This window comes from Canis lupus, chromosome 31, assembly GCF_003254725.2.
Source record: "Canis lupus dingo isolate Sandy chromosome 31, ASM325472v2, whole genome shotgun sequence".
Lineage (NCBI taxonomy): Eukaryota > Metazoa > Chordata > Mammalia > Carnivora > Canidae > Canis > Canis lupus.
The window spans coordinates 22,735,125-22,751,175 of NC_064273.1; the positions used below are offsets into that span (position 1 = coordinate 22,735,125).

A 16,051-nucleotide genomic window follows, 5' to 3' on the forward strand; every position below is an offset into this window, starting at 1 on the left:
TAATGTTCCAAGAATGAAGCACTGGCCCCAGCCCCTGATGCTCCAACTTCTATAGCACCGAGGTAGAAAGTCACAGACATGTTGACTCATATCTCATTGGAAGGTGAGAAGTACTCCCCTGAGAATGCGTATCACGCAGGCAGCATGAGACAGGAGGGATCCGCTAAAGCGGTGTTTTTCAACCTCAACACTACTGACATTTTGGATGGGGTAACTCTGTCATTAGGGGGGCAGCTATCCTGTGCATTGCAGCATCCCTTGATTCTATCCACTAGAAGCCAGTAGCATCTCCCCTCCCTAGATTGACAATCAGAGATATCTCCCACCATTGCCAAATATCCTATAGGGAGCAAAATTTCCCCCAGATGAGAATCACTATACTCAGGAAAAAGTAAAATTAAGCTTTCACAATTGGCAGCATTGCATACTGAGTGCAAGAAGTGTATTCTTGCAATCTATAGGATGAAAGAGATTAAGATGGAATTAACGTTACCAACCCACAAACCTTAAAATAGGACTATTAATCTGGATTCATGGCGTAATCTATAGGATGAAAGAGATTAAGACAAATACTTATTAAACATACTTAAAAATAATGCACACACACAGCATACCTTGACCCTTTTAGAAAACTTTTCATTGGGGGTGGGGAGAGGCAAAAATAAACCTTCACAGTTATGGTACTTCTGAAGCAACTGTGTTTGGAAGAAAAGTTAGAGTGTAGAGATTTTTTTTCTACACCGGTGCTTATTTTGCCCACGTCATTGGTTTTAAATCTAACCTCCTGGTTATATAAAGTTATCGTAATTTTTCCTCCCCATGGCTAGCCTGTCAACTATTTGAAAATATGTGCTATGTTGTACTAAAGTCCCTTTCCAACTTTTTTCATCATACAAAATAGAACATAGTTTTAAGTTCCTCCATCTTTCCCATTTTTTTTTTCCCTAATGGAGTTTCAGGCTGCTGTTATAACTCCTAAATTAGGATTCCCAGGATCAAAATGATAACCTGAATCAAGTAGAAATGTTTTTGTCTTCAAGAAAGAGAAAATAAAGTAATGACTTAAAAAAAAGTTCCCACTGAACAAGAATTTCACAGGTGGTTGACTGTTGGCATTTGTTGAGCTGCTCAAGGACCCAGGCTCTAGCTGACCATCTGCCTCACCCCTTTAATATGGCCCCAGCAAGAAGGGTGGAATGAGTGTTAGCATTAGCGATGTCTGCAACATGCAGAAGAAGAAGCGGATCACTGATAGAATTCTGGCAATGTGCTTCAAGAGTTTGGCTCCTTCCTTGGTGACTATATTACATGAACAACACCGTTTTTAACTATATTATAGAAATGATTCCACGGCAATATGATTCCTTTGTCACCTACATATGCATCTCCCTGGCTTTAGGACCTTGAATCCTGGAACTGTGTGTTGCTATCATATTCCAATATTATTACAGACCATACTACATAAGTGATCAGTACATATGTTTTTAAAAATTATCAATGTGTACAAAATATGCTCTAAACCTAAGAGCAAACTTTTCTCTTGCAAATTGTTTATTAGAAAATTGTCATTTAGGGACTCTTGGGTGGCTCAGTTGGTTAAGTGTCTGCCTTCAACTCAGGTAATGATCCCAGGGTCCAAGGATCGAACCCTCCCTGCTTAGTGGGGAGCCTGCTTCTCTGTCTCCCTCTGCTGTTCCCCCTGCTTCTGCTCTCTCTCTGCCAAATAAATAAATAAATAAATAAATAAATACAATTTTTTAAAAAGAAAATCGTCATTTAGAACATATTTACTTTTCTTTCTGTTACATTGGAATTGCTTGTTTAGCTCTTGAAAGTCCACGAATTTTCTAGAAATTATACATAATATTTTGTGTGCATGTGCATTTATTAAGTGAACCACAGATTTAATCAGGTTCTTAAAGTGCTATTTGGTTCAAGAAATTTAAACTTCTTATACAATGTAGATTTGTCCAAAAAGAGGATAAATGGAAGATCAAAGGAAAAGTACTTTGAGAGGAGGATTATTTTCAGGAAAATAGGACAACCAGAATGGAGCCTTTATTGGAGATTTCGTTTCTTTCTATAATTCTAAAGTTAAAAAACAAACAAATAAACAAAGACACTTTCAGTAACAGGCCTGGATTTCTTTTTTTTTTCTGTTTTTTTTTTTTAAATTTATTTTTTATTGGTGTTCAATTTACCAACATACAGAATAACCCCCAGTGCCCGTCACCCATTCACCTCCACCCCCCGCCCTCCTCCCCTTCTACCACCCCTAGTTCGTTTCCCAGAGTTAGCAGTCTTTACGTTCTGTCTCCCTTTCTGATATTTCCCACACATTTCTTCTCCCTTCCCTTATATTCCCTTTCACTATTATTTATATAAATAACAGGCCTGGATTTCATGTCAGATTATGTCACTGGGTTCACATATTGGAGACTAATCAATGCTAAAATTTAAAAAAAAAGTTTTGGATATCTATCTTTATTGGATTATAGGAGCAAAATAATGGGTTCCAGAAACACTCTACTCTAATATTAAAATGGTTTTGTTCTTTCGGTGGGAGAAAGATGCAATATACAAGAGTCCTTTCTAAAAGCTCCTGGCCCATTTTCAGCAGTACACACCTTTTCAAATCTGTGTTGATGGATTTATATATTGATTCATGCATAATCAGACTGGCTGCCAGTAGGACCAATGGCAGAAATGGTAGGATTAGTAGCAAGGCCCATCACTTTAAAGGAATTGGAACTTGATCATTACATTAAATAGAGTTTTATTAGGTTTTGTATCTCTTAAATGATACATTATCTGAGCCCTCATCCTTTTAAGGTAGAGCGGTTTTACTTGTTCATGAAATGACTTGCAGGTGATTGAATTACTTATTATGCTATTGTATACATCTGGCTTAATATGTTTTGGAAAATAAGGATTTATTATGTATTCAACTCCACGTCTATGATAGATACCCAAATCTGTCTTTACAACATTAAGTTTGGGGCCTTCTTAAGTCAAGCACTTGTGGTCCACAAAATGGCAACAACTTTTTAGACATGTTGAAATGTTATTTTAGGGAGAGGCATGCAGAGTGGGAAAACAAAATCAAACAAAACAAAAAACAATAAATATCAACTCATCTTTCCCATCCAACCAGGGAAATTCCCCAGAGTCAGGGCTGGTACACCAAGTTAATTACAAGACTGTGTAACTGGGATGCCTGGGTGGCTCAATGGTTGAGTGCCTGCCTTTGGCTCAGGTCATGATTCTAGGGTCCTGGGATTGAATTCCACATGGGGCTCCCTGCAGGGAGCCTGCTTCTCCCTCTGCCTATATTTTTGCCTCTCTCTGTGTCTCTCATAAATAAATAAACAAACAAACAAATAAATAAAATCTTTAAAAAAAAGACTACGTAACTTATTGCCTGTAGTTTGCTTGTTTTATGCAAAAATAAATATAAAGCGTAATGATTTCCACTTAATTGTTAACTATTAGGCCTTTACAATTCTAAGCAGTGTTGTTTCTGAAATGAAAACGTCCATTTTTATGTGTGCAGAAATGACATGTTAGCAAGAAAAATTAACTTCAAAAGGTTGATTAACCAAACTACAAAAAACGGCATATTGCATAATACCAACTTTTGGAAGAATCAAGAAAAGATCTTTGAAGGTCACCAGTTCACACATGGTGAAATTTTCAATTAGTTGTGTTAAAACGGAATGTTCTGCGACTTCCAAGCCTCAGCCATGAAAGGCCCTGTAGATTCCATTTGGTTCTCCGGAAATACCTACTCTTGGAAAAGGCCTGAGATCACGTAAAAAAGGAAGGGTGGGCTGACACGGACCTGACTATCCCTGCCAAGACCCAAGGCATGTGAGTGAGCCTACCTTGGTCACTCCAATCCAGCCACCACATGCATCTCACCAAATGACCCTAGTTGATCTGTGGGGCAGACACCTTGTTCAACTGGGCCCTGACTCAGAACTATGAAGTTCAATAAACCGTTGTCTAAGCCACTAAGTTTTGGATGGCTTGTGAATAGCAATATATAATCAAAACATCCTTGTTAAATTTTTAACTTACTTGATGAAGACCTCTCTTCATTTATGTATTGCAACAAAGGATTTGGTAGCCGCATTTTGGAAAACATTGTTGCAGGCAATGGATTTCCCCATCCATTGACTCCTACTCCTTTTCAGACTGTTTTTGCTTGTTCTTATCACTGTGATTCTCATTTCACACCAAGCTTTTAACTAATCCTGTCCTCAAGTCAAGGTGTATATATATGGATCTGTTGTCTAGCAGCCAAGTGACTCCATATCAAAATTAGCTTAAATGTGGAGTCTCATCCCATGCCTTGTGCCAGTTCTAGTAACTCAGGTTCGGTGTTTGTCTTGTGTTGCCTTCTTGTGCTGTAGCCCCAATAACTGGGTCTTACCCTTGCTCATTCTGCTTAAGGGTCTGACCTAATAGCCTTTATGATATTCCATTCTAGATTGGGATCCTTCCTTGTTTTGACCTACATTTTCATTTTCTGTAGGTATCATAAAAATTGCCACACATTTAGCAGCTTAAAATAACACCAGTTTCTCATCTCCCAGTTTTATAGATGTCAAGCCTCAGCATGGCTCTGGTGATTACCAGGTTGTAATCAAGGCATCACAAGGATGTACCCCTTTCTGGGGGCTCTGAAGATGAACCTGATTGCAAGCTTCTTCATGTTGTTGCTCAAATCCTGTGTCCTGCCATTGTAGAACTGAGGTCCCTGTGTCCTTGATGGCTGTCAGGTAGGGTTCGTTCTCAGCTTCTAGACTCTGCAATTCCTTGACTGGTTGATACCTTTCTCTATATTCAAAGCTAGCATTGGCACATGAAATCTTTCGCATCCTTGAAACTTCTCTGACTTCCCCTTTTCCCTTTCTCTTCTGCTTTTAAGAATTCAAGTGATTATATCAGGCCCCCCAGTGAATCCAGATTAATAGTCCTATTTTAAGGTTTGTGGGTTGGTAACGTTATTCCATCTATAAAATACTTTCACATTAGTACCTGGGTTAGTGTTTGATTGAATAAACAAGGGATGGGAATTATGGAGGAATATCTTTAGTATTCTTCCTTCTACAACCTATCATATTAGGAATTGAAGATCTGTCTTGGAATCAAGGAGCTTAGTTTTTGCTACCACCCATCTACCCTGGCTTCCCTTCATCCCCGGCCTAACCTTGGCTTGCCTTTTGTCTATCAGGTCAGTGTAACTTGAATAAAATATTTCTATTACCATATTTTGCCCACTGACTTAGATTCCACTGAAAGTTTCCTGCATCCCCCAGTGATGATAATTTGCCTGGATTGCCATCTATTCATTCATCCATTCAACAAATACTTATTGAATACTTATTATATGCCAGGCATCTGGTGATCTGGCAGTGAAAAGATCACAGACTTCTCTCAAAGCACGTACACATATACTCATATGTTTGTGTGTATAATAATACTGGGCATATGCAATGATTACATATTGCAATTTCAAGTGTTGATAAATGCCATGAGAAGAAATGAAGGAGGAATGGTCCTATTTGATTTACGGTGGTCAGAGATGGCCTCTCTAAGTGATAACATTTAAGCAGAGACTTGAAGGGAGAGAAGAAACAAGTATCTATCTGGGGTAGAATGTTCTAGGCAAAGGGTTCTGGTTGGGGGTCATGCTTGCTACAGTGAGGAATGGCAGCTGGAGTAGCGCACCAGGGTTGAGGGAACTGGGAGACAAAGTCAGGTGGAAGGTAGGAACTGGATCCCTGGAGACTTTGAAGGCCATGCAAAGGATACTGCTTTTTTTTTTTTCAAAGAGTTTATTTATTCATAATAGACAGAGAGAATGAGAGAGAGAGAGAGAGAGAGAGAGAGAGAGAGAGAGAGAGAGAGGCAGAGACACAGGCAGAGAGAGAAGCAGGCTCCATCCAGGGAGCCTGATGCGGTACTCGATCCCCGGACTCCAGGATCACGCCCTGGGTCAAAGGCAGGCGCTGAACCGCTGAGCCACCCGGGGATCCCCAGGATACTGCTTTTTACTTTGGATAAGATAAGAAGGTGTTGGAGAATTTTTAGCAAAGAAGCTAACTGATCTGACTTAATGTTTTCTGTGATCAGTTTGGCTGCTACCCAGGAAGCAGGAAGCACCGGTAGGAGGCATTTGCTGCTGTTCAGGGTAGAAAAGTTTGGTGGCTTGGACTAGGGTGATAGCAGTGGATCAGCTGAGAAGGAGCTGTTGTTAGCATAACCTGGAGGGAAGGTACCTTCATTTCTTGCTCCCGCACACTAATATCCTGTCTGGCATGCCCACAATGGTCACTGCTCCAGGAACCTCCTCAGAATCCCACCTGCACAGACGCTTGTGTTGAATCATCTGCCCAGTTTTACCCAGCTCTGAAGTCGGAGCTCCCATCTTGAAACTGCCTAAAACAATACAACTAAGATCCAAGGAGCAAAAGAAAACAAACACCTCTGAAGAGGCAAAGAGATAGTAAAGGGGCTTAAAAGTAAAGAAACCATCTAGCAACATTCTTTGCAATGCCTGGTGGGTATCAGACTTATCTGGAAGATGAGTAGGTTAGCAGCTCCCAACGCTTTTGTAGATGAAGAATTTGTTTAACCTAAAACTAGCTCAGCCACTGTTTTTGGAATGAGCCTACTTACAAGTGATTAAGAAATCTATTTTCTGCTCCCCAAGACTGAGAAGCTTTCACTAATAAGTAACCACAGCAAAAAGTTTGTAACTCCCGTTCAAGGCAAACCCTGATGAATGTTGAAAGAGGGAGACAAAATGCTGTGGGCATCTAGAAGTGAAAAGAGAAATCAGTATTACAGCAAAATTTATGAATTCATGTTAGATGAGGTCCTGGGGCTGCTTCGTATCTCTCTTCATGTCTAGGAAGAGCCCCGATGGTTGATCATTCAGAGATTTGATTCTCTTCACCTATATGAGGGACATGGTGGGGGGCAGAGAAAGAGAAGCTACACCTCTTTGCTTGTGTCTGCATTTGGACATGTAATCATTCATTCTGTGGGAAAACACGAGTTTAATTGAACAGCTAAACCAATGATACACCAAGAAAGACACCCACAGAATCTAGGAATTACAGATGATTTGAACTTTTCCAGTGTCTGTAGTGTCATTTCTAACCACTTTGGTCACTCCACTTCTAATCTCCAAGCTCCCCTCAGGACCATTTTTATGCCTTGACCTTGTCTGAACCAGCTCATTATTAGCCGTGAAGGAGTTTGCAAAGTTAAACACTGTTTTTTTTTTTTTTTAATTCTTCACAGCAATTTACTAGTTTTCTAAATCAAATTCTCTCTCCTCTCTCCTTAAACAACAGTTCTTTGTATACTCTGATCACTTGCTTCTGTTCTCACTGCTTGTCTGATTCTCATAGTTTCCTTGCTGTTTTCATTGGAATTTCAGGACTGCTCTTGCACTTACCCAGGGGGCACAACACACATTGGTACATCTAAACACTTCCTGCGTTTCTCCAATCTCACAAAATCCTCTAAATCCCCGCACAGTCTCTCTCTCAGACTCACAGTTGATGCAGGTTTAAGACTTTCAGTGCTTCAAGATGAGATGAGCACTGGGTGTTATATATACTATATGTTGGCAAACTGAATTTAAATAAAATTTAAAAAATTAAAAAAAAAAAGATTCTCAGTGCTTAAAGAAGCTGAAAATTGATAATAAATACCTAAAGTGCTTATCACAGTCCCTGACACTGGGTAACACCATTACCCATTAACAGTTACATTACAGGTTACAGGTGACCATTAACAGTTACAACAACATGATCATCATCTGTAATATTGGAATCTTAAGACCAATCTCACATGGGTCATGGGGAAAGCATGTAGGGGAAAGTTTGTGAGATGTTTAGCATAGGGCCTGACCCAAAGACATGTTCAACCGATCTTAGCAATATTATGATTGAGTTTCTACACCATCTTTTAAAAGTTTAGGTGTTTATAATTACTTGTTTAAAATCTCCATTATCTTACGAAGAAGGGAATTTCAAGCACAAGAATTCTGAAATATTATTTGATATGAGGAAGAAATTCAATGTTTGCAATGTACACTAAATAGTAATGATTTCAGGTTTATTTTTTTAAAGATTTATTTATTTATTTATTTATTTATTTATTTATTTATTTATTTATTCATGATAGACGAGAGAGAGAGAGAGAGAGTCAGAGACACAGGCAGAGGGAGAAGCAGGCTCCATGCTGGGAGCCCGACGCAGGACTCGATCCTGGGACTCCAGGATCGTACCCTGGGCCAAAGGCAGGCGCCAAACCACTGAGCCACCCAGGGATCCCTGATTTCAGGTTTAGAAGGAATCAATGTGAAAAAAATAAATAAATAAAAACTAAAAAAAATAAAAATAAAAAAAGAAGGAATCAATGTCCTTAGAAGCCTTAATTCATTTGTTAGCAAATGAATAAGATTTTGCTAGTGAATGAATGTCATTTTTTTTGAATTTCCATGTGTGCATTAGTATTAACTCTTTGATTTTTCTATATAGCAGAAGTTTATCTTTAAAAAAGTACAAATGAAGCAGGTAGATTATGCTGCTTGCTGTTACCAGTTTAACACCAGAATTTCAACACTACATAGACTTTAGAGGATGACAGTCTGTTAAGATGAACTTAAAGCAATATTCCAAAGTCCCATAACTAACATAGAAGATGTATGAATGATCTATGGTGAGGAAGAAGAATGGCAGAAATTAGAGAGCCTGGGCTTTCTTAAGACCTGGCTTGGTCCTACTGTTGTTATGAGAAAACTAAAAATAAATGGACAATAGTTTCCAACTCTAAAACATATTATATGCAGTACATACTTTACCCTAGTTTACAATTAACATTTATTAAGCCCACTGAAACCACAAAGCCAATGTTTAATTTTACAGTTTAAAGTCACACACAGGGAAATGCTTTACAAAATAGGATATTGTTCCTCAATGAAAAATATTACAGTATAGGTCCCAAACGAGTCAGTTCACGTGGTTTACCTGAATAACAGAGCTGTCGTGGAATGCAGGCTACAAGACACAGTAATGCTTTCAATAGTTGATTCAGGTTCAAAATTTGCCAAAGCTGAAGAGACATTTTAAACAAGACCCGTCTTAGTTCTCCAAGATTTTTGGTTTTTTAACTGCATCACATTTACTGAAAAATGCTATCACTTCTGGAAAACTGAAGATAGTAAGCAGCTTACGTTTGACTGCTTATATACAACACCCTCAATATTTCACTCTACTCTGAAAGCATCTCTCAAGATTTAAAAATCTCAGTTATACCCACTTAACACTTATCATGTCTTTGCTCACAGACTCTAATACAGGACTCAAATATTTGTGCCACTGGTTTCATAAAATTCAATACATTTCTGCAATCTGTTCAGTTACCTGCAGTCTATCTATAAAGCATGTGCATGATTTCTTTTCCTACAACATAACTAAAATGTAAGCAGTATTTGTCAACTCCTACGTTTACGTCATGCCTGAGCGTGTAATGCAAACACCATCCAGAGACAATGTATGTTTCTTAATGAAAAGTCTAGTCTCACAAAGTCATACACAACATGATCTCCTATTCTAATTATGTTCGCAGTCTGGGCTGAAGTGCTTCTAATATGCTGTGACTGTCAAAGAAAAGACCAAGAAGTAGTAGCCAAGTATTCGCCATGGACATAAAATATTGTAATGCTAAAAACAGGCTAAATACACATACAAGTTTGTGTAAGGAAACAAACAAGTTCATTTGAAAGGCATGTTTGAAAGGAACATTGATGATTTAGTAAGTGATGAAACATGAGTCCTCTGAAAGTCCGTTCTAGCCTGATACCCTTCGAGTTCTGATGCCACCTTAAACATCCTTGATGTACCTATGGCTTATGTCACTGAGCCCTGATCAGACTGACCACTAGGAGCAATTTCCCAAACACTGAGTATCAAGTTGTGTCCTGCCTTCACCAAAACTTAAGAGTTCTCTTTTGCAAATTGAAAACTCATGTAGAATAAGATAGCAACTCAGAAATACCACATTTGACAGTTCTCACTGAAGATGTTAGCACCTTGATTAAAAATGACAATTGTTCATTGGATGTGCTAAAAGAAAACAAACAAACAAAAAGAATGCTGCTTTATTTACAAATCACAGTTTTCCTCACAGTGTTAGACTTTGGATCACTCTGATGTGGCCATGCCTTAAGATGGGATGGGCTGTTTGGTTTTTCATTGATCTCTGGCAGTCCACATGGGCCAGCTGGTGGAGCTCCAGGATAAGAACCACAGGTAGCCAACTTACTGCTAAAGTGCTACTATATTAGGAAGGTGCAATTAACTGGGTTAACTAATATGTACATTTCAATCTTAGTCTCTTTTAAAACCAACAACTTCTAACAACATATTCTTTTATTTTTTTCCCACAAAATCTGGATTGAGAATTATGGTATCATCACACTGGCATTTGGCAGATTGAATACTTTTGTGATCTGAACATCATGTATATTTCCATTTTTGTCTCACTAATGGAATGGGTTCTTATTTCAACATGTTCCCATATGTTGATGGACTAGAAGATAATTATGCAGTATAGATTGATGTGTTTCGTGATCATATAACTTGAGAAGTATTTCTCTAGTTGTTAGCGGGGAGACTATTGGGAAGATTGTTTTTTTTTTTTTTTTTTTCCAGTGGATTAATTAGCTAAATTGTTCTAATTTTTTGGCAGTTTAAAACTACAGGTTGTTGGCAAGTGAGAAAAATGATAGAGAAAATATACGAGTTCATTTTTTTGTGTGTCTGATAGATCACCTTGACCTTGATTCTATGATAGCTTTGGATGACCATTTCTGTACTCATAGTTATTCATTTATCAAGCTTGAAATCTTAAAAAATATAAGGTATTTTATTGCCTTAAGCTTAATTATAAATAGATTAATAATATTCACCAATCCTCAGTCATAAACTATTAGCAAAATTTAGCCATTATTAAAATTCAATCTTATTTCACAAAAAAGTGAACTCTAAGCCATACACAAGTCCTAGACTTCATTGAATCTGCTTGCTGTGTTCACCTAAACCATTTAAATGACCTTTACTAAGGAAGGGGTCAATGGGGGAAACATCAGAACCAGAGATTGGTCTGGTCAATTGTATATCCAAGGGTGCTTTGCCTTATTGCTGTGACCAGACTGAAATCCTAGTCAGAGGCAAGCTGATGTGATCAAAGGTGTCCCTGCTTGTCCCAAGTCCTATTTTCACTCCATAAGATTCATTAGTAGTAGTACAAAGTCACACTCAATCAATGGAGACCCCATATTTGTGGAAACACCCATGACTACTAATATTTGAATCACTTAAATGCAATTTGTTTATTCTCACTATAGAATCCTACCAATACTAGAGACTAACTGATATTAATTTTTAAGGAGTGTTCTTAAAGCAGCAAATGACAATATTTGGTTTTATTAACATCAATGTCTATCATATATTGTGTGTACACAAACTTCATATAAAACATCAACAGCTCCTTGTCCGAGTTTATCAGTGAAGTGAATAGACCTGATTCTCAACTATTTCTTAGCTTCTATGGGAAGATTCCAGACTATTTATATATCAAGTTTAGAACTTAGACCTTAGTTGCTTTATTGTTTTTCTTATCTGTGACTTGAAAAAATTAGTATTAATGAAACCCAAAGACCTATTAATGTAACTACAAGTAGTGAACACTACTGGTCAAGACAGATTAAATTGAAAACTTTCTTAGAAAGGAAAACTATAATATCAGAATAAGGATATGTGAGGAATATATACATATATGCCTGTATCACGCAGAAAGCCTTCTGTAAAAAAATACAAAAGCAACCAGTGCTGTAATTATGTAAACTCACAAAGTGTACTTTATACACAAACATGAAGCATAAATTAAAAGTAGGACAACAGCAAAACATTTTAAATATAGAATTTGCACATATTTTTGTTAAATAAGAATAAATACTTTTATCACACAAATTCACATACCAGTCGCAAAAACAATAAATTACTTTTTTTTCAGTGCTGCAACTTTATTTTTGTTTGTGATTAATCCCTTAATTTTTAGTTTAATGGGATAAAACTGTTTCCACAGGAAGGCAAAGGAAGTTGAATTTACTGAATAGATTAAAACAACGCCCTTAAACCTTCAAACAACAAGGCAGGGCTTAATTTGGACTTTCCTATTCCAGAAGAAAGAAATGCTATTTTCTTCTGGGCTCCCTTTATTCAGTGAAACTTAATCTGGAGTGTTTAGTTCTGTGGGATTAGATTCTTACTAACCTGAGCATTTACAGACAAACCTTTTTTTTCCCCCCCCAAGGAAGGAGCCTCAGCATCGTGAATTCCAGACTCTATTCATGATGCAAGTCTGAAAAGGTGACGTGCATTGTCCAACATCCAACTGGACTAAATTAGATTTTGTTATGGAGGATTTTCCCTTTATTCCCTACATCTACTGAACACTCCATTTCTCTGAATTTCAGTTTCCAGTCTATTATTTTTCTCAAGAGTTGAGATAGATATACATTCCTCAGTCAATCTACTGATATTTGTATGAAAACACTAAAGAAAACTCCTTAAAAGCATGGAATAGTGGTTTATTCCTTTTAAGCTCTCTAGGATTGTTTCAATGAGAAGTATAAAACTTCATTATTTTGGGGAAAAATAAATGATAAATCATACTAAAAAAAATCTATGAATACAGTATAGAGAAGCAGAATAGGAGACAAGCATTTGTGCCCTTCAGTTATTTCTTAATATTGCTGTGACTGTAACTATAAAAGATAAAAATAAACTTTGTCAGAATTATGTTAATTGATTAAAATTATTTCAAAAATTGGGAAAATGTAATGTCAGCCTCGCTATTAGTTCTCTTGGAATAGTCAAATAGTGTGATTTGATTTTTTTCTGACTGATTTGAAAAGCGTTGTTCCCTCTCCCTGGTATCTGGTGACCTCCATCAAATGTATGGAGGCCAAATGTTCTATATGGCCAAATGTTGGGCTTCACTTCTCTAATCAATAATTTATTAAGAGTAAATGACCATGTCTAAAGCAATGATAGTCTATGAAAAGCCAAAGGATGATCATTAGTTTTGTAAAACAATTATTTTGCTTTACCAAATAATTTCTTAAGGAAATATTTAAAACAGTGAGACATCTTCACCCCCTGAAATGAATGTGATATAGCTAGATCAATTACATAATTCTTTTATATTAAAAATATCTTCTAATAAAAATAAACTCTTGTGAGCTTAAGGGAACTCAAACAATGGTCCCTTAACATCTTTATATGCAAATCTTTAACAGTAGGCACATTTGGTATGGTTATTATAAAATTTTATAACAAACAATTGTCTTTGTAATATTTCATAAAGAAAAAGAAATCCCAATGAAACTGAACATCTTGGATTTTCTGAGCTATGGGGTGGAGAGGTGCAGTTTACTGTTTAAAAAAAAAAAAAGACTTTTATGCATATGATTGTAAAACTTTTCCATCTCTAACATCCAAACTTATAACCTACCAAGACAGACTACAGAAATAGAAGCAACAAACTTCTCAAAAATCATCACATTTCATCACCCAAACACTTACTGGTACAACCAAATGCTTTCCAATTGGGAAAAATCTTAAGTACAGTATCAGTATACTTGGATTTAAAAAGAAAATGCAAGAAATTATTGCCTGTACGGTGTGGAAACAGTCTTATTAGTATTAACCACTATTTTCTTTTTTTTGCATGAGCCACATTAATGATAACCACTTCTAGATGTGGCTAACTACAGAGTGATCTTTAATACTCCTATTATACTAAGTCAACAAGAAGTACAAAACATTGCAGGTCTTACAGAACCCTTGAACAAACATACAAGCGAAAACAAACACATTTTAAAGGCTTGCTGGTAAGAGGTATACCAGTGTTGAAGGTGTTGGATGTGAACAGAAAACTCTCTGCTGTGTGTTTTGAATGAATATTACACTATGTAAGATATCGGATGAAAGCTTCTGAACGGGAAAGTGGTGTGAAAGTATAAATCAAGACTATGGTGAAGTATGCCTTTTTTTTTTTCCTTTTAAATTCTAACACAAGGAAACTAGTTTTTAGGGTAGAAACTAGTTTTTAGACTCTTGAATACTCATAACATACACACACGCGAACACTACTTCTGCATCCTAATTATGCGTCAATTTGGCTGGGTGCCTGAAACTTCCAGGCAGTCAAAAGTTTAAGGAAATGGACCCGTGCATGTATTTAAATGACTAGATACACTGAGATCCTTTTTCTTTTTAGAATTTCTCAGAAGATGCTTGCTGTCAAAATGGTTTTTGACTAAAATTTGATCTCCTGTAGTCTGAAAGTATGCAAAATCTTATTAAAACAGCAGCAAGTTCTTAATTTCCAGTAAAACATCCACAGCTCTTTCTGGAAACTAGAAGGAGTTGAAATAGCTGCAGACCTACTTTGGTCAAACATTTTTTTATAGAAATATATATATGTATATATATGTGCATATATATATATACATATTTTTAATAGAACCAAGTGATATAAAGTGACATACCAAGGGAGAACGTATTTACAAACAGTAAAAATAAGCTACTGTGTATTGTGGATGATAATGATTATGATGCCTTCGAAGACATTCTATAAGAGGTAGGTGACAAGGGGGAGACCGTTGTTCTTCCATCTTCAAAAGTCCCCTGATTCTACATTTATCAGTGTTTTTTCATTCTTGTAGCCCAGGGTATGTTCAGAACTCCCAAATTTTTCTATATTCCAAGGTCACCACTGTCACATGAAATGGTGCACATCTTCGTTTGGTCACCGAGAGCAGATTCTGCCCATAATTAGACTCCTGTTGACAATGCCATTGAAGTGTGACTTTCTGTGCTTTAGGGAGACCTCTTGTTCACCACGATTGATCACCACCATTGGCCATGACTGCTCCGTGATGAAACATCTAGTTATCTCTGCATAAGATCACAACCACAGGCTAACATTTCTTCAGCAAACATTGCTTAAATGCGGAAGGCCTCTGAGAGAGAAGACATCCCTTTGCTAACTTGCGGTTTGCGTCCTGGCACTGCACCGTCCTGGTGTGCCAGCCCGTGTCACAGGTCCTAGAACATGCAAGCCATGGGCCTGTCACCCACTGCAGCTGTGGAGTGTGCGACCCCACTTTATTGCTGGCATGGCTGGTGACTGAGTTGACTTTTTGGGTGGACTTCTTGGGAACAAAAAAACTGTAACGGACATCTAATGCTTTCGTTGGATCTGTTGCAAGAATCTGCACTATTAGAATTTCCTTTGTGGCTGAGTAGCCCATGCCATGCAAGAAGTCATCCCTGTGGCTCCAGCCGCTGTAGTTCATGACTGTTCCGTTGATGTCGATGATGGTTTCTGAGGTGGAGATCATGTACTTCCCATTGATGAGGTACTCACCGTTTTTCTTCTTCAGGGCTAAGTAGGCAGTGAATCGAGTCTGGTCTTTGGCTTTGAACTGCCGGACTTTGATGTGGGTTGCCCCTTCGGGGATCCTCACCACGTCAGTGTAACCCTTACTGGAAGCAAGAAGGTCCACAGAGGAGAGAGGGGGAGAGAAAGAAAGAAAAAACACACACACACACACACACACACACAGAGAAAGAATAAATAAACTCTTAATACATGAAGAACCAAATAAAAGTTCTCTAAAAGTCCCCCCTTATCTTCATACAGTTTTAATGTAGTTAAGAGATTAGTTTAAAATTGGCTTCAGATTTTGGGGCAAGATGGTGGAGGAGTAGGGTCCCCAAGTCACCTGTCCCCACCAACTTTCAAATCATCCTAAAGATAACTTTCAAATAGATAACTAGATAACTTTCAAATCATCCTAAAATTGGCTTCAAGAATTAGTTTTCTTGTAACAAAATAAAACTGTAATCAGACTATGATGTACGCATTTTTATTATGATGTTCAAAATTAGGA

General features: G+C 37.4%; 1 protein-coding gene across 1 annotated transcript in view; it reads right to left on the reverse strand.

The window, feature by feature from the left end:
* Positions 1 to 8,889: 8,889 nt before the first annotated feature.
* Positions 8,890 to 16,051, reverse strand: part of ADAMTS5 (ADAM metallopeptidase with thrombospondin type 1 motif 5) — a 47,639-nt gene continuing 40,477 nt past the window's right edge. Inside the window, exon 8 of the mRNA XM_025449653.3 lies at positions 8,890 to 15,644. Within this exon, the coding sequence (XP_025305438.1) occupies positions 15,077 to 15,644 (568 nt within the window). The 3' untranslated portion in view covers positions 8,890 to 15,076. The remainder of the gene's footprint in view (positions 15,645 to 16,051) is intronic.